The 19462-nt window shown below is 48.2% G+C and overlaps 1 protein-coding gene across 1 annotated transcript in view; it reads right to left on the bottom strand.

The window, feature by feature from the left end:
• Positions 1-9612: 9612 nt before the first annotated feature.
• The window catches only part of RNF166 (ring finger protein 166), a 10580-nt gene continuing 730 nt past the window's right edge, over positions 9613-19462 (bottom strand). The window contains exons 2-6 of the mRNA XM_084812774.1: positions 14974-15130; positions 14054-14166; positions 13748-13862; positions 12507-12614; positions 9613-10754 (exon numbers count right to left, since the gene is read on the bottom strand). Coding sequence (XP_084668900.1) covers positions 10689-10754; positions 12507-12614; positions 13748-13862; positions 14054-14166; positions 14974-15130 — 559 coding nt within the window. The 3' untranslated portion in view covers positions 9613-10688. The remainder of the gene's footprint in view (positions 10755-12506; positions 12615-13747; positions 13863-14053; positions 14167-14973; positions 15131-19462) is intronic.

Genomic DNA, 19462 nt, shown 5'->3' with positions numbered 1-19462 from the left:
TACATAGAACCTCTTCCATGTACAGGAACACTCTACCTCCGGGTACAACAACTGAGGGGCTGTTTTCATACCCTGCTTGTTGGCTTCTGGGGAAACTTGGTTAGTCATGGTGGGAAACAGGGTATTGGATGAGATGGACACATCCGAGGTCTCCTCCCACAAGGCTCCTCCTTGCTTCGTCTTATAACAGTCACTATGATTACCCCAGCAGCCTTCCCCAACCTGGTGCCCTCCGGATGTGGCAGACAGCAACTCCTGCCATTCCCAAGCAGCATAGCCAAAGGCCTCCCTTGCTTTTCCTGCACCTCCTCCTCCAAGTCATTAATACAAATGTGGAAGAGCCCTGGGCCCAGGACTTGCTTATTGTTGCATTTATATCCCACCATTTTTTCCTCTTGCAAGGAGCCCAAGGCAGCTTACATGATCCTTCTCTTCTCCATTTTATCCTCACAACAGTCCTGTGAGGTAGGTTAAGCTGAGGGTAAGTGACTAGCCCAAAGTCACCTAGTGCGCTTCGTGGATGAGTGGGGACTAGAACCCGGATCTCCAGAGCTCCAGTCCAACACTCTCACCACTACAGCACCCTGGCTGTCAGAGTTGATTGAACAGGGGCTCAGCAGAAGCCCAGTCATAAGTTTCTGGGGTTACCATAGGCAACACCCATAATATTGCTCTTGAAACCCATTCCCCCACCCCCCTGGCCCCACCCCACCCCCATTGGCTTTTAGTTTGCAAACTGCAGCACTAATCTCAGCTATGTCAGATCAAGGTCTTTAGCTCGGCTCTCAACACACCGTCACCTCCCAGGGTTGCTTCACTGGGAGATCTGAGGCACAGGGGGTTGGGGGCGGCTGCGGTGAGATAAGCGTGGTTGGGAAGAGCCCAGCCCAAGAAACTTACTCACCTGGCCACTGTGTCTCAACATTCCTCCTGCTGCAGTTCCCTTGCTGGAGGATCAAGCATTGTGCGCTTGCCCCTCCTTGACTTGCCTTCTGCTGCCTGTTACCCAGGTGTGCTCAATTTGTGGGGAAGAGCTTAATTTTCAGTTCCAAAGAGATGCTGAAGGCCAGCAGAAGCAGCCTTATGAATCAGGCCGTGGGGTCCATCAACCGTATTGTCTACTTTGTACCAACTGGCAACGGCTCTCCAGGGTTACATGCAGAGGTGTTTCCAGTCACCTGCTACTTGGCCCTTTCAACTGGAGACACAAGGGATCAAACCTGAGACCTTCTGCATGCAAAGCAGGGGCTCTACCACTGAGCCACAGCCCCTCCAAATGATTTTTTTAAAGGTGCATGGTCTTAAGCCTGGAAGCAATGTCCTCTGACCCAGGAGCAGCACACAAGCTGTGTGTGTATGTGTGTGGGGGGGCAGTTTAAACACTAGAAGGGACTTTTCTTCACTCCCTTTTGTGATGTCTTCATTGGTGACTGCTTTTAGAAGGTTACCAGAGACGTGATTTGGCTAAAATTGGAGGGAGTGGAGCTTGGAGATTTCATTAAAGGACCCCTCCCCCCTGCAATTAATAATTGCCCAGACATCTGCCCCCCATGATCCAGCTATGTAGAGGCTGGCCCTGGTGGGGGAAGTGGGAGGGAAAAGAAACGTTGTTTGAGGTCCACCTGGCACCAACCTTGTCAGCTTTCCAGCACCAGGTGAAGACTTTCCCCTACTCCCAGGTATTTGACAGTATATGATAAGATATTGAACAGGTCCTGGGATTTTTATTGTTGATTGAGCAAAACTGGGGGGGGGGGTTGTATGCAGATAGGTTTATATTATTTGTATTTTATTATATATTTGTATTTTTTTTTAGGGTTTTAATCTTTGTAAACCCCCCAGAGAGCTTTGGCTATTGGGCAGTGTAGCAATGGAATTAATAGATGAGTTGGTTTGGAGTCAAGGAAAACTCGAAGTAGGATTCCTGCTTCTTCATGTGCAGCCCCGTGACCTCAATGTGCCATTTCAAGTATTTGAAGCAGCAGCATCAGTATTGCTTCTAGAAAAAAAATATTCAGGTGATGGAACCAGCAGTTCTGCCATCAAGTCTGTAGTCAGGAATTTCCATTGAAAGGCTCCAATACCACTCCAGCTATTTGGACCAACAAGGTGCAATTTGAAAGCCCACGGCTTGTAGGCCCTAGTTAAATATGCTTTCGCTTAACAGAGGCTGCTTACTGGCTTCAAGATGGCAATTCTAAAGGTCTCCCCAGTTCCTCTTAGCACTCCAAGACTGCCTGCCCAGCCCGGCCCCCCCACCTGCCAACATAAGAGCAACCGAAGGAAGGCAGCTGGAGGAAGTGGGACACTTCTGCTTGGCCAGACCCACCCCCACGTCAGGAGCAATGATCAGCTGCACCCCTTCCTGCACCCTGTGACCTGTGGACACACCAGTGCCACATGAAACTGCTTCAATTTTTAAGGGTGTCATCGCATTCTCTCATTTCAGCCACATAGGCTACCATAGTTGGTCTTCCAGGATTTGACTCTGTGAAGGGGAGGTAAAGACAAAAGAACAGCATGTACAGGCTCATGCCAGAGGGTCTGCCTAGGTCAGAGTGAGATTATGAAACTAGAATTGAATCAGCCAATTCAGTTCTAATCAATTCAGAGCAGGACATTGGGGTGATATTTTGCCTTTCCAGGCAGTAATGTCCTCTCTTTATGTATTTATACTATCTTTCCTGCTCTACTAATTTATCTCCAATGCCTGCTGTTGGAAGAGATCTCCCTGTTCTTGTCTTGCATACATTTGGGTTCTGTAGAGAAATGCGACAGACGCATTCCTACCTTTGGCATTTTTTCATGACCTTTTGCTCCCATCGTTTACAGCTCCTTCTCTGTGTCTGTACACAACACTTCATGTATCTTACTAAGTAGGTTCTGGTCCACTTGGTGCCCTCTGGATGTGCTGGATTACAACTCCCATCATTCTCAGCCAACATGACCAATGGTCACTGCGTTTGGGAAGGGTGGTCCATGAAAGTGTAAGCCACAATAAAACTGTTAGCCTTTAAGAGGCTCGAAGATTCTCCTTCATTTGGCTTTTTTTCCTATTATCCAGTAGCCAGTCCTGAATGAACTGAACAGCAAGCCCCACCTGTCCCACAGACCCAGTGACTGGCAGGAGTTTGCACCAAAGACACCTAGAACAAATATTGGCTCAGATGCAAGGGATGGGAAAAAGCTCTTTTCTCAGAAGGCCCATCTCCTAAATGTGGGAAGTAAGAGCTGTGATGCAGGACGGAAGGAGAAACAAAGACACAGAAGAGAGGAGCAAAGGCCACCCCTAAGGTTATCTGGAAAGGATAAGGCCTGCCTGGGGGGGCCCCCCCACCCCATTCAAGGTGGTGGCTAAGATTTGACGGTAGGAAGGAGAGTGCTCTGTATGAGCTCAGAAGTAGTGAAGCTATTTGCACTCCTAGCCCAGTACGATCTCTGCTGGCTGGCAGGAGTTTTCCAGGGTCTCAGGCAGTGCTGGCACCAGGTTTCTGGGGGCCCTTAGAGGCACCTCCCTCAGCGAGTCCACCTTCTCACTGCCATTGTCGCCAGCTGCTCTGCTGTGCAGCCTCTTCCCCCTCATGGCTCCCACTTGCTTGCTTGGCAGGTAAAGAGCCAGGGAGCAAGGAGGCCGCAAGCGCCGCCCCTCCTCCTCGCCATGACCGTGGCCAGGGCGAGAGGCAGGTGAGCAAGCAGGTTGCAGTGGTCAGAGGAGGAGCAACTCCAGGGGGCTCTTGTCAGTGGGCCCCTGTCAGGATGTGGGTCCTTGGCAGGTGCCCGACCAGGCCAACTCTTGATGCCAGCTCTAGTCTCAGGCAGAGAGCCTCTCCCATGGCCAACTCCCTGATCTTTTTAGCTGGAGATGCCGGGTACTGAACCCAGGACCTTCTGTATGCAAAGCAGGTGGAGCTCTGCTGCTGAGCCATGAGCTCTCCCCAAATGGACATCTTCCGGAGCTGAGATCTAGCACTGAAAACGGCCTGCCTCAGATTAAGCCCTTGCAGAAACACAAGGATAACGGCTGTGCGTTCAGATCTTTTGCCTTCCGTTCCAAAACCCCAGCAGTCACACCAACGTACCAAACTCTTCCCCAGAGCAGCCATGGCGTTTGGGGACCAACTGCACTGTACACGTGGGGTGGGGGATGTGCAGAAAGATGGGAAGCTTGTTTCCTGCAAAGTTGCGTGTAGGCGGAGCGTGGCTTTCATGCACCTGAACTCACAATAGTACAAAGTGCAACTTTTCAAGCAGCTCTTCAGCACATAAACTGGTCTGTTGTTGAGGGGCTTTTTTTCGTTGGTTGGGTGCCATTTATTTCTTTAATTGTTGTGTTTTTAATTTGTTTTTATGTCATGGTTTCATTAAGATTTTTTTTTTAATGGTATTGTTAGCATCTTAACATGTTAACATGTTAATGTTAACATGTTAACATGCTTAGCATCTTTTTTTTTTGGTGGAAAGCTGGGATATAAATAAAAGAAATAAAATAACTTACAGCTGCTACTCAACAGCCTATTAAACCCTTTTCACTATGTTTCAGTACTGTTATGGAGCTACCTCCTCGGTACATACAGGTGCATACCAGCAGCACTGCGTGCTACGGACTCGAGGCAAAATACACCCGTCTACTTATTTAGTGCTAATGGCACACCAGCCGTCGTACAGCACACAAGAATCGGGCCGAGTGGGGGCACTTTGACCCTGCAGGCCTCACAAGGTCATAATTTGACCCTGCAGCCAAAGCTATGCAATGAAAGACTGAAAATGCAAGTTAGAGAAGGGTCTTTTCCATTCCCAGCCATGGCCACCCGATGGCTGTAGGGATGGAGTCTTCAGCGCAGTCATTGCCATTTCAAAAAGAAAAGGAAAAAAAGCATATTACTGGAGGTGACAGACTCAACCTTGGGGGAGCTGGGGGTGGCGACAGCCGACAGGAAGCTCTGGTGTGGGCTGGTCCATGAAGTCACGAAGAGTTGGAAGCGACTGAACGAATAAATGACAAGGCAGAGGAAACCCCCCTCTCCAAAGCACAGCCAGCCAGAGCCACTTGCAAGGCAAATTTCATCAGGACGAGTAAGCAAAGAATGCAGCCAACACCAATCTGACAGTGATTTCCTGGCTGGGGTGTTTGTTCCTTGGCTTGCATCAAGCAAGCGTCAGATGGCTTTGAGGCTATCGCTTGTTAAGTCAGAGCCTTTGCACACCCAGGGTGGCGGGCGGGGGGTGATTCTGGCCATGTGCTGCCATTGCCAAAGGGGATACAAGGCAGACTGCCTGGCTGGGGGCGGGGGCAGGAATAAGAGTCCCTCACACATAACGAGAAATTGATCCATGGCTTGATCTGTATCAGTAAGCTGCGTGGCAGAATCATGAATGCCGCCCTACTTCCCACTTGCTTCTATTTATCCATTTGTAGGGAACTTCTGCAATTTAACTTGCGATTCCCTTAAGCCTCTACCCTTTAAACGCAGCCAAATAGAATGTTTAATGGCACTTAGCATTTCTAGCAGGGGTGTTGAACCTCAGACCCATATGCCAAATCCGGCCCACCTGGGTTCCCCAGAGGGCCCTTCCCCCTTCCCCTACCCTCACCCCTGTTGTCCTGGCTGATCATTTGGTGCTTCCCAGATGTGCATGCCCCCCCTCTAAAAGGCTCAAATTCATTTATTTATTCATTTGCAATATTTATATACCGCTACACATCAAAGATTTTGGAGCAGTGAATAAGATAAAAGAATAAAACCCCATTAATTAAAACAAAGCATTTTAAAAGAAGATTCTGAACTAACTAAACTGCAGCTGGTCACTCAGGGAAGGCCTCTCAAAACAATGTCTTCAGGAGGCACCAAAAGCAACCCAACATTGGCGCCTGCCTGACCACCAAAGGCAGGGAGTTCCACAGGAAGGGGGCCACCATGCTGAAGGCTCTTTTCCTGGTGGACCTTCTATGGTGAACCTCTTCTAAGGCTTAGTTACTGACGGGAAGAGCTATAAGCTAAAGTTGGCTGGCATTTTTGGTATCGTGGCATCACCCCTTTCGTGCCACCCACCACAGGAATGCACCCCCGAGTTTCCCCGAATTTGGCCCTCAGGCTGAAAGTGGTTCAGCCTGAGGGCCTGGTTTACAGTGTGCTTTCAAACATCCAAAGGGTTTCATATATATTATGGGCCGCGGTGGCTTAGTGGTTAAGACGCTGAACTGCAGACTGGAAGGTCGGCAGGACAGCAGTATGAGACCCGAGTCTAGTTGTAATTCTAACCCCATTCGAGTCTAGTTGTAATTCTAACCCCATTCCTGCAAGGGAGGTCATTTTTATCATCCCCGTTTTACAGATGGGAGTGACCAAGACTGAGAGAGCAACTTCCCTGAGGCCGCCTGGCGTGTTAAAACGAACCCTAGCAACGTTTGAACAGAGGACTTTCCGATTTTTATTTATTATTAAATTTATTAATCGCCCATCTGGCTGGTCACCAGTTTAGGCTGCGATCCTGGGCATGCTTCCCTAGGATCATCCAAATGGGACTTGCTTCTGAGTAGGCATGCATAGGATTGCTCTGCCAGTCACCCAGACCTACACAAGTTCCAGAGCTGGCAGGATGGGTTTTTCTTGGGACATCCTGTGCTCTTACTGATCATCCCAGCGCATTGTAGAATAGCCTCAATCCCATGCAAATATTCAGCAGCAGCTTTTCTCAACTGAGACTGGAGTTTTCCACTGTCCCACTGACCTCTGTGCACATTGAGGAGACAGACAGGAAACTGCAAGGCAGCAGGGGCGGGGGGGGGGGCGGGCACGGAGGGAAAGAAAGATAACGCTCAAGAAAGCCACTAAGTACCCTGGCCTCATTAAAAGCACCTTGACGAAAGAGGCCTCTGAAGTTAAGACGGGCGTGATGATTACAGCTGCTTGACGAAGCCACAGGTGGGGGCTGCGCTGTTGACAGAGGTTCGGCCAGAGATAGGAATGCTCTCGAGTCCTGCGTCACCCCTGATAAAAGATGCAGCCGGCGCACTGATAGAGCAGCCGGCTGGCAGGGGAGACCGAAAACACCAGATTGAAGAGGAGCTGGGGTGACGAAACAGAGCTTGTTAGTGCCACCGGCAGGACTTACCGAGTCAGTCGGCAGGAGGGGTGTTTGGAAGAAGGGGAGACTCCTTGGGACCCTGCTCCGAGCCAGCCTTATCTCAGTTGGTGCCGCCTCGGGGAGTCAACCCATTTCTGCAATCCAGGATTCAGGGATGTGTGCAGTGGAGGCGAGCCAGAGCACCTGCTCACCATGCTGTGGGATCAGCAACCCCTGCAGGTCCCAGACTAGATGCTGGACTACAGCTCCCATCACCACCACCAGCTCCTGCCAACAAGGCCCTTGGGATGTCTCCAAATGGCACTCACAAGTTTTCAAGCTTTTCTTTGCAACAATGAGATCTAGAAGCTCAATTCCCCCCCACCCCCTTTGTTGAGATCCTCAGGGTGCTGAATTCAAAAACACTTTAAAATTCTAAGCCTGCGTAGAAGTCAAAGAGAGGAATGGAAATAAAACGCACAGGCCCAGCATGCTTTGCCTGAAGCTGTGTAATAATCACACACGTCCATGCTGGCATCAATTCAGGGAGGCCAATAAGCCACACTCAAGCTGATCTGCATTAAGTAGGCAGGAGCGACCACTACGCTTTCATTAAGAGCAAAGAGGCAGCAATGTACGCGCTGTTCGTACATCGCCAAGCCTTTGCTCTTAAGCATTTTAATACATACACAGATGCACTCAAGCACTAATACGCATTCCATACGCAGACCTTTTTCTTTTTCCAGGGGACTCAGGGCTTAGAGCTCAGCTCTGTAGTTCACGTTCAGTGCCAGAGCTCAGTTCTGGAATATATGGAGCAGCATAGAAGAGTACATTCCTGAGCATGTGCAAAGTTGCTTTGCCCTCAGTACTGTTATGTCTGCAGCTAGGTCTAACCCACAAGGGATAAGGCCTTCACAGCATTATGGTGAAGCATTCACAGCATTCACGAGGCCGTGAAAAGAGATTAGGCAAATTTAGGAAGGATGGATCAATCAATGGTTATGATTAGCCACACCAAGAGTTGACGAATTGTGCAGGGAGCCAATAGATCAATTTTTAACCTGAATGGTATTGGAGACAGATGATGCCTTACCCTTCGTTTGTGCATCTCTCAGGAGGTAAACTATGCCCCCCCTTTTACTATTGTGTTCCTGGGACAGGCAGGCTATTGGTAGCCTGAATCATCCCCAACCAGCTGCCCTAGGGTTTTGTGTGGGGTTACACTGAATTTTGTTGTTGTTGTTCAGTCACTTGCTCCAGTATAGCTCTCCTTCCTCTGTGACCAATGAGGCTCCTGAGACCCCAATGTACATCTTGCAGAACTACATTTCAATGTTTGCAATGCTTCTGCAGGATCTCATTCTCTTTCTTTCCCACAGACCCCTGGCTTGGCCATGTGTCAAACTTGAGGTTCTTGCGTGTTGTGTGTCTCGCTAGGCAAAGGCTCAGAAAGCTACATGGCCTGGCAGGGGTTAAGCCCCCTTGCATTCCAAGGCCGCTTTGAACAGGCTCCCAGAAGCATGCAAGACTTTGGCCTAAGTCGTGGCTCAAGTCGGATTTCAAAAGAGGACGAACTTCTGATAGGAAAGACCAGCTTTGAGGCTGCTGCTCCCCCTGCTGGAGGACCCCACCGGTTGCACCACAATATTTTGGCCTGAACTTCAAAATCAACAGTAGGAGTCACTTAGGCAGGGCTGGTGTGAAGGGCCCTGCCAGGGGCCCCACTGACAGGAGCCCCCTGGAGTTGCTCCTCTTCTTCACCATTGTGAAGGGTTTTTTTTAAACAGGTCTTTGACTTGTTTTATACTTTAGCAGTGGGGCACCAGAGATGGAGGCAAAACTGAAGGTGCAGATGAGAGAGAGAAAGCAACGTGGACACTTTACAGTACTGACTGGAGCAGCACACTCTCTCTGTGATGCGGAAAAGATCCATCCCAAGCCTGTCAGAAATTGCTGGCCGGATGACTTGGCAACTGACTGACTGCGGGCTTGCTTGAAGGGGGCGGGAGGCCCGAAAAGGCCTTCAGCCAAGTCTGGTGCACACCATCGCTGCTTGACTGACAGGAATGGGGAGAGGGGAAGCCCCTCACATTCTGGGAAAGGCCCCTGAGTGGTCTTAGCATTTGTGCCTAGAGTCATCTGGCTCCTGCTTGAAAAATACTGAGGACCACTGAACTATTGCCTTCTGCAGCTGCTGAACTGCAAACACCGTGACCTGCCCCTGGCTTTGTCAAGAGGACGTACCCCACTGCCTGCTAAGAGAATTCTTCATGCCAGAGACGTGCATGTGCACACAGATGTAGCTTACTCACAGCTTTTATTTCTTTTAAGTCTACTTTAGATCCACTGAGCGATTTGCATAATACCCGGATGGTAACACCTTGCCACACACCTCCTGGCAGTGGTAGCGAGTAACAGCGTATGACAGCTTGAAACGGCCACACCCATCTCTCTCTCTCTCTCTCTCTCTCTTCCTAAAAGATGAGAGAGAGAGAGAGAGAGAGAGAGAGAGAATACTACTTGAAGTAAAAGAAACCCAGGAAGGTAATTTCAAAGTTTTTTTTTCTTTACAGAGAAAAACAATCCTCAGACCACAAGGGGAAAAAAGACAATTGTTCCATTGCTCAGGTGCTGATGAAAGGAAGTCCCTTCTCCACTCCAGGCCCAGCATGCCACCCCCACCTGAAATTCTTGAATCCATGCCATTTTTTGTTTCTTTAAAAAATATACTTTAAAAAATAATGTTCCATAAAAATACTATTGTTCCTAATCAAACACAGATATTGCAATATCAAGAGTTAACTGCTTTGTTCTCTCTCTATAAAATGTGAAAAGAGCTTTGTCACATTGATAGATGTAGAAAAAAAACCCACGAAGAACCTCTAGACGGAGTATCACAAAAGCTGGTACAAAATGAGCACGGTCAATTTGGGGAGGGTGGGTGGGGGAAAGAGTTTGCTGAATGCTTGTGGTTAGGAATTGCTTCCTCTTCTTACTTAGGAATCCTCTATCCTTCTGAAACGCCAGTCGGCATTTCCACGTTTATTCCAATGTTCTTTGCCTCAGTGGCAATGGCTGAGAAGCAGGCACCTGGCACCCAAAGACGTAATAAATATTCCTACAAAGTTTAAACATCCCATGCCGTTTTTCTCCCCTTAAATTAAAAAAAACACCAAATGAGTTAACCAAAAAACACAGGTAATAAAAAAATGTAAACTACAGTTTCTCCACAAAATGCTTTGTTGCTATATAAACCGCAAACAGAACAAGGGAAGATGGTGCTAAAATCTTATTGAAAGCATCTTAATAAAATATACCCTCCGTACTTCAGTTATGTACGGAATGTCCAACCGAAAGTTTGAACCGGGCCAGGCAATGGGCCCCTTTGTGCTCTCCGGTCCAGGCGTCCATCCCCATCAAGTTCCTTCGGCTCTGAAAACAAGGGAAGATTCCACTTGACGGAACAAGGCAGGACAGAAGCCAAAGAGATGGGCTGCCTACTTGCTAGATAAGGCCCAGGGGAAGGCGGAGTGTCGTGCCTCCAGCAGTGGAGGAAAGGGCCTGAGCAAAAGGCCGGCAGGACCCCGCAACAGTTCCCATCTGCTGCTCAGCCATCGCCTTCAGTTCTCCGAGAGGGAGAGTGCCAGCGCAGCTTGTAATGCTGCCTCTTCATCGATGTTATAGTCCTGGAAACAAGGAGGACAAAACCATGGTGAGGAACCAAAGGCTGGCTTCACTCCCCCACTCGCATCTTGCTTTGCTGATGAAATAATCCATTTTCTCTAACCTTTCCTCCAAGGTGCTCTGGGGAGCGTACCTGATGCTTCCTTCTCCCCTTCCATCCTCCCAACAGCCCCGTAAGGTACCCTAGGCTGAAATATGACTGGACCAAGATCGCCCAGTGAGCTTCATGGAGACTGGGAATTTAAACCAGGTCCCTCTAGTCCGACCCTCTAATCACTACACTATAATTCCTAAAGATGCTTGTGTAGAATTAAAGCCTCAACCAAATTTGGAGCGTTTGGAAATTCAACATATAACCTGCAACTAAAAAGTGATGTACTGCTGCAAAATTTAGTGCAACTCAAGCAAGAAGGGAGGGGGTTCCAGATGTGCCACTCAAAGGCCTTGGCTGTTGGTTTTCATGCAGAGATGCAGACTTTGGCACCAAAATACAAGTTAACATTCCTCAGGTTGGCATCTGACCTCTTCTGCACCAGGAAAGCCAACCTCATCAACCTGAACTTGCAAAGTATTGTTTTTTTTAGTTAGTTAGTTTAGATCCTGCCTTTCCTCCGAGGAGTCCAACGCAGTAGTCACGTTCCTCCTCCTCTGCATTTTATTCTCACTACAGCCCTGTGAGGTAGGTTAAGTAAGAGTCAGTGACTGGCCCAAAGTTGCCCAGTGAGCTTCATGGCAGAGTGGAAACTTGAACACGTAGTCGTCTCAGCAAACCTCACCATGCAAACTCTGCTCAGCCCTCCTCTGATACTTCATAAGCAGGGATGGGGGATGTGTGGCTTGGCGGATGCTGCTGGATTCAACTCCCATCATCCCTCAGCACTGGCAAGCTGGCTGATGGGAGCTGCAATCCAAAAAACATCAGGAGGATCACATCTTCCCCATTCATGTCATAAGGCATTGCCCCATGTATTCCTACCTTCCAGCAATAAGGGCTCGACACTTGGTTTATTAAAAAATAAATAAATACAGAGAAGTCTCAGGATCCTGAATTCTGCACTTGCATAGGACAATTAGGGGAGTGCAGTGCCCACCCAACCCTGCATGAAACAGTGGTGCCCGTTTTCGGACTAGAGTAAGGGTGGGCAACTTATGGCCCTTCACAGGTTTTGGCCACAAGTTGCCCACGCCTGGACAAGAGGGTGTCTGAAACCAAGAGAATGAGACTCTTAAGAAGAACCCCTGCTTATAGCTGGGGGAATCACTGACTAGTCACATCCTGCTGATAGCCCCTCTGCACTACCTGTGACCTTTTCTTGAAGATGGGAGAACCATTTTCCACACGCTGAGCTGTGTGCATCGGTCCAAGGGAAACAGGTAAGCAAAAGCACTCATTCATGCACAAGCTTGCACCACTCTGTCTAAATGCATTATTCCAGGCTGCCTAAAGGGAAGTTGCCTTATAAGAGCTGGATAGAAAGAACGCTTACTTGACTTCCGAAGTGGAAGAAGATGGAAACCCCAGGACAATTCAGTCCATTATTATTTATTATTATTAAACTTTATTTTTACATTGCTTTTGGCCCAAGGGTCCCCAAGGCAGCACACAATGAATTAAAATATAACAAAACAAACAAGTCAAAACCAGCAATGATGGAGGCCTAACCACTACACCAAACTGCTCTTTAGCTTCACAACTGGGGCCTTTAACCACCAACTAATCCACCCCAGGGATTCAGTCTGGCAGCAGAACCCACCACAAATGTGTCATAGGAGAACTTGTGCCTGTGCAGGAGATGCTGTAGGAAGTTGGCGCTCTTGTAGCTGGGGTCACCCCAAGGCATGGCTGAGCACACTGGACATACCTGGAACACATGGGGAGGAAGGAAAACAAGGCATGGATTGTTGCCAAGAGGAAGGAAAACAGAATCCCAAGCATCAGGATGATGCACAAAAACAGCCATAATGTTTTGCAATTCCATACGCGCTCGTGTGCCGCTTGGGAAAGAATGGCACCATCATAGATTCCTGCTGTGCTGTGTGCCGATTCAGCTGAGATGCTCTCGCACTGCTATCCAGCAAGCACCCAAAGCACATATGGAAGAGACTTCCATGTTTTCATAGGAGAGGCATAAACCAACTCTCGGGTAAAGTCTCCAGTTTCTGCAGTGTACATTCGATTTTCCTTCCCAATTGACTCCTGCAGAGATCATGTTCATACATGACACAGAAGGTACCAAGAGAGCGCAAGTGCTTGTTTCCCTAAAACTAATTATATCCTGATTTCCTGTTCAAAATCAAACATTCAAAGCAAACAAAAACAATGCACATTATAGAACTGGAGGGGATCTTGAAGGTCACCAAGTCTAACCCCACTGCTGATGCACATAAGAACAGTCAAGTACTTGACAATCATAACCAGTTATTAAAGATCCCAACAGTGAAGAAAAGAGCTATCGTGCCCGTCTTCTGCGCCAGATCCCAAGTTACTCTGAAACACTCTTTGACACAAGGTTAACAGGCTGTGCAAGACAGAATTCCTAGCCTTCCCTTCCCTAGGATGGAGCTGTGATGGTTTTAGAAAGTGAATGTTTGGTCTATAGAAGATTTTCCCAACCCAGTGTCCTCCTGAGGTGTTGCGCTACAACCCCCATCATCCCCCAGCCACCATGACCATCATTAGTGGGAGTTGTAGTCCAACACATCTGGTGGGCTCCAGATTGGGGAAGGTTGAGTTGGCTTGACCATGGACTACAAAACAGGACTGCTCCCTTCTTTTAACATGACCTTCTCTGGGGCACTTATTTTCCTCTTTCCTTCTGCTTTAGAGAACAGCTGCCACTTTGCTTCTGCCCACTGGAGAGGCTGAACAGAGATTAAATGAGCCAGAAACAGGCAGAGCACCCTATGCCTAGAAACAGAGGTGAGTATGTGCGTGTGCTAGTTTGCTGCTAGTTTAGCTTTTCATTTGGTTCCGGCATCAGATTCACACACGTACCACTTTGTTGGGGTCATTGCGGTGGTTCTCCATGCAGTGTTTCACCAGCTCCTGCTGGTCGAGATTCCGCGCTCCACAATAGGGGCACACAAATGTGGACCGGTTTGGAATATTGCTGCAAGAGAACCCAAGAGATTGGACAGGGTCACCTCGGAGAATGGCACCTCCAGGCGGCTTGCAAAAGCCCCCTTTCCAAAGAAGAGCACAAAGCGCCCCCCCCCCCCCCCGCTTTGACAGAACAATCACTCCCACTGCTCAGAAACTGCCATGCTATCAGCTGCCCCAGTGGGTGAAGAAACAAGATACCTGGGAATGGGCTGGGAAGTTGGGACAACAGGAACAAACTTTGGACAGTTGGCCATCTGCTCCTGAACCTTTGCACAGGATGTGACATGGGACCTCATCTTTGCAAGGGTCACCTGGAAAACAAGAAAGGGAGATGAAAGGATTAGGCATACCACTTTTATCTTTGTTTAGTTTAGCTTACTGCAGTGCCCCCCCACCCCAAATGGGTCAACCCTGCTTAAAAGTGTCAGCCCAGCAAGATTCATTGCTCACTACAGCCATCTTCTTAATCCTCTCCTTTCTCTTTTCCTGTCCTCCCGCCCCTCTACCTGGCCTGCAAGGGAAACCTTGCCAGAACCCGGACAGCAGACAAGACATGCAGTCATTCACTGTTGTATTTTTATTGTTTGATAATTTTTCATATCACTGGCTTTTGATATTGTGTTTCTGGGGTCTCCAATATGGTGTCCATAGACCCCTCTCGGGGTGCCTGCCAGGCTCCCTGACCCTTCTGATTTTTATTTTATTTCTTAAAAAAGTATTTAGCTAGGAGGTTGACAAGCTCCAATGTGAAGTGCTGACCTCCAGTGCCATCTTTATCTGGGTTCAAGAGTGGGTTTTTTTTTCTGAACTTAGACTCCACCTCCCCATGTCCCAGGTTCAATCTTCGGCATCTCTGTGTAGGGCTAGGAAAGAATCCGGACTAAAACCTTGGAAAGCTGCTGCCAGTCAGTGTTGACAATAATGGGCTAGATGGACGAGGGGACTGACTTGGCATAAGGTAGCATCCTATGTTCTAATTTGCCAGGGAGGCAGAGATGCAGATCGACTGATTCACAAGTTACCCAACCACTTCCTGGTGGTTCTAAACTTAACACAGGAGGATGTGCATCTGTGCGTGGATCTACCCTGGTCCATTCACCAGTGGCTGTTGAGTTTACCTTTTTGCTACATCCCCGGCAGGGTGCTTTGAAGGAGGAGAGCTGCTTCTCGACACTGGAGGCCTTCTCCACCTTTTTGGGGTCAAAGGGCATGCGGCAAAGCGGGCAGAGAGGAGACGGGACTTGGAGGCATGGCTGCAGGCATTCCCCACAGAACCTGGAGAAGAAACAGACCCCTGTTTTCACTCAGCAGTCTTGAGAGCCCTGGGAGAGTCACATGTGCACGCTTGTATGGCCCATGAATTAAACAAGATGGTTGGCTATATCGCTCTCCCAGGGTAGGATACAGGCAGGCTTAGAGCCAAAGGAAGGTCCCAAAACAGGGAGAATCTACACAGAACAACTCTATATACCCTAGATTATGAAGTGTGCACAGGAAAAATTATTAACAAGGTGTTCTCAGACTAGTTTCAGCATGGTTGGGACATAAGAAGGTTGTCTGGTCTTAAAGCATGCAGGATTGATGCAGTTTGGAGCTTTCTTTATTTAAGCAACACATTTTGCATGTCCTGAGGACAGCAGAGCACCGGTTCGCACTCTCAAACACTACAGGTACCCACCACCTGCTCAGAGACAAGAACCCACTGGCACTGATTTATGTAACTAATTTTGGCGAGACGTCGATTGCCTCTTGTCCTTTATAACCATCGAGTGTCATGAGCAAACTAGTAATCCTGTGCATCCATCAGAAAATCCGCGTCTCTGAACCTGGGATGAGAGGCTACAGGAATTTGAGCTATAACCCAAAGAGCCTCGGGTCAAAGAACATCTTTCAGGAACTGAAGTGAAACAACGGGTTGGAGATCAGAATGTGTGGCATCTTAGATGTTATTATGCCTTTAACTTCAAGTTGGTGGAAGAAGTTCCACAAAATAAGCACTGGGCTGGAAATGTAGCTCAGGGCTATGTAAGGAAAGGAAGAGGAGGAGGAAAGGACGACCCACCATCCCACATGAGAACATACTGGCCTTTCAGAAGATCTAAACAACTAACTGGTCCACTTCTTCCTCTCTCCTGCTCCACTCTGTAGGCACTGACTATGTTCCCGCAAAGCAATTCCTTTCCAGGAGAATTCTTTGCTGCCTTACTTACTTTTCAGAGGAGAACCTCCCGGGCTGCTCTGTACTTATCCATCAGCATCTCTCTTCCAGAAGACTTCACAAGACGTAAAGCTAAAGGATAAGGTGGAGGTTGCGGGGAGGGCGTTCACACACTGCTACATGTAGGGGAAACCAGTGGTTAACCCTTATTGTTGTTGTTCAGTCGTTAAGTCGTGTCCGACTCTTCGTGACCCCATGGACCATAGCACGCCAGGCCTTCCTGTCCTCCGCTCTCTTCTAGGAAACATTCACTGATCTGGTTTGCATGGACAAACAATCCAGTTTGTTAACTGTGGGTTGTTTGGGAGCGAGCATGTTAGCTCCTGATTCCTCACCTGCTTCTAGTGTGCTAAACAACCCAGGGGTGCTGCAACAGCTTGGGACCTAGGTACCTAAAGGACCACCTGCCCAATCATTAAGGCTGCCCTTGGAGGTTCTGTTCCATCTCCCCTGCCATCTGAAGTACAGTGGGTGGTAACTGGAGACATTTTTTCTTCGTTATGGCATCTTGTCCCTGGAATGTTTCAACTGAAAAGCAGGTAACAAATAATTTAAATAGATAGATAGTGGTTATGGGGCACTAAATGCCAATGAAGAGACTCTTCTGTTTTGTGACATTTGGCTAGCAACCGACATAAGCTTAGGCCTTTCAACAACTGTGACACAGCACGTGGTCTGACCCAGTTTAACAACATACTACTCACACAGCAACAAAGGCAGTTCAGGCATATGGAAGACACGAACTGCCAGGGTTTGAGGCGCAAACTCGTTTTCAGAGCACAGCTGCAGGGAAAAGCGCCACTGTGCCCTGGCTCCTGTCCTGCTTACGGAAAATCCAGCTGCACTATGCACCAAGGTCAGGGAGATTCAGATGATTTTGTCAATGAGACATGTAACATCGTTCAGTCTGACATCAATGACAATTCTCCTGGCACTGCCAACACATCCACTGTTGCCCTATATTAAACTGCATATTAAGCTACTACCTTCAAACCACCAGCTGTGAGTGTATTTGACAAGAACAGAAAATATGATTGGCCATTGATTAGGTTCAAATGCATTGTATGAAGAGAAGGACAGTAAGCTAGACACGCCACAGGCACTTTTTGACTTCTTGCTACTACAGATTGATAGGCCTCTCTACTGAAATCCATTTCCACAACAGACCTCTCCTAGCAGGGTTCTTCAGCCTATAAAACATCTCACGAGATTAAGATGGCAAGCCTTAGACCTCAGAAAAAAAACAAATTCCAAGAACAGGTATTTTGGTTCCATTACGATTTTGCAACACAAGGTAAAGAGAAAAGTGTTTCCTATTTTGTCCATATATGTATGCTGAAAGTATCCAACAGTTAAGTGGATGCAGAAGTAAAGAATTACTGTATAATTACACAACCGTAACAGGGATTTGGTTTTGCAATGTTTCCAGTCCTTACTGTGTAAGCAGCCTCTGGTAAAGGCACCTTAAAGTCTACCATATTTATTACGGTAGAACAGGGGTGGGCAAGATCTGGCTCCCACCACCCACACTGCCCCCTGCACAATGAAAAAAGGGGATTTAAAAAGATTAGTGATGGCCATAGCTGCTACAGAGTCCTAGAAGGGTAAAATTTAGCTTCCAAACAAGTTAGACTTGACCTTTTCAGTGCTCCAGATGCCTTTCCCCCCCATAAAGAACAACAAAACTGTAAATAAAGTTTTCTTACGAGTTGCCACAGTAGGTGGGTGGGTGGGGGCAAAGAATTCCCTGGACCTCTCAAAGTGTCCCACTTCTGTGGTAGAGGATTGAAACTAAAGAGAATCCTGGGAGCTGTGTTTACATGAACAAAGTTGAAGATCACAACAGACTCCTGCATGGGTCATTCAGGAGACTTTCATATACTGTGTATGGGGTACGCCCCACTGCCACCAAATGTACAGTATATGAACCTGAAACTCTCCATAACTCCCCATGCATTTGGTAAAGTGGGCTATAGTCCATGGATGTTTTAGTCTTTAAGGTGCTGCAAGACTGTTCGTTGCTTCTGCAGCAATATACTAACAGGGCTAGCTAGCTCTCTGGATATTATCATAATGGGCAAAGGCACTGCAGAAAAGAGTGCAGTGGATCCTCTTCCACCAATATTCATATGAGCCCACAATTGAGGAACACAGCTCAAGCCTGTCTTTAGTGAGGAGGACTCAGTAGACAATTCTCTTTAGTTTCATAGAACAAAATGCATCCTGCTCAGAAAGGAGCTGCGGTAGCTCCCCGGAATGCACCACCTGCATAGCATGTGTTTGCAAACATGGCTTTCACGCATCATTGTCTTCCATGTACATATGAAACATTTCCTGAACGTCTCAACTGGCCTCTCTCCAGAAGACACCCCTCAACTGCTGCCCCACCAACCTTTCAAGTAACTCTCCTCCACCCACTCCCTCCACAATATTTTGTGCTGTTTCCCCTAACCAGGAATCTGAAATGGCCTCTTCTTAACCATCTATCGCCCCTCAAGGCAACCATTCCTTCAGCTTGACCCCTTCCTCATTACTCTCCATCCCAACTGTGTCTCTTTCCCCCTCAGGTACTGTGGGCCAACTCCTTGATGGACCCCTTTGCTGCCCCCCCCACAAGTACCTTAATGTTCCCTCTGTCATTGTCCCTTCTCCCTTCCTTCTGCCACCACCCCAACTGACTCAGTTTGCCTTTGCCTCATTCAGCCCTCCACTGCTCCCTGACAGCCTCACCACTTTCTCTCTTCCTTGTCGCATGGCGCTCACACCTCTTCATCACTGGCTTCCCCAATCAGGAGCCCTCCAGATGCTTTGGACGGCAACTCTATCATCCCTGACCACTGGACACACAGGCTGGGGCTGATGGGAGTTGTAGTTTAAAAGATCTGGAGGGCACTAGGTTGGGAAGGCTGCTTTACATCATTTTGTTTATTACATTTCTATGCCATGCAACAGCCAGAGCTCTGTGGGTGAGTTGCAAAGATTAAATAATAGAATCACAGGACAGTTGGGCTGGAAGGGGCCTACAAGACCATTGAGTCCAACCCCCTGCTCAGTGCAGGAATACGAGTCAAAGCATCCCTGACAGGAGGCTGTCCAGCCTCATCTTGAATGCCTCCAGTGTGGGAGAGCCCACCACCTCCCTGGGTCATTGGTTCCATTGCCGTATTGCTCTAACAGTCAGGAAGTTTTTCCTGATGTTCAGCCGGAATCTGGCTTCCTGTCACTTGAGCCCATTCTTCCGTGTCCTGCACTTTGGGATGATGGAGAAGAGATCCCGGCCTTCCTCTCTGTGACAACCTCTCAAGTCCTTGAAGAGCGCTATCCTATCTCCCCTCAGTCTTCTCTTCTCAAGGCTAAGCATGCCCGGTTCTTTCCATCTCTCCTCACAG

Source organism: Heloderma suspectum, chromosome 8 (genome assembly GCF_057233095.1).
Source record: "Heloderma suspectum isolate Gila_16-S chromosome 8, 16-S_ref, whole genome shotgun sequence".
In the NCBI taxonomy this organism is placed as follows: Eukaryota; Metazoa; Chordata; class Lepidosauria; order Squamata; family Helodermatidae; genus Heloderma; species Heloderma suspectum.
The sequence above is the reverse complement of the archived record's forward strand: the minus strand, read 5'-3'. Positions and strand labels throughout refer to the sequence as shown.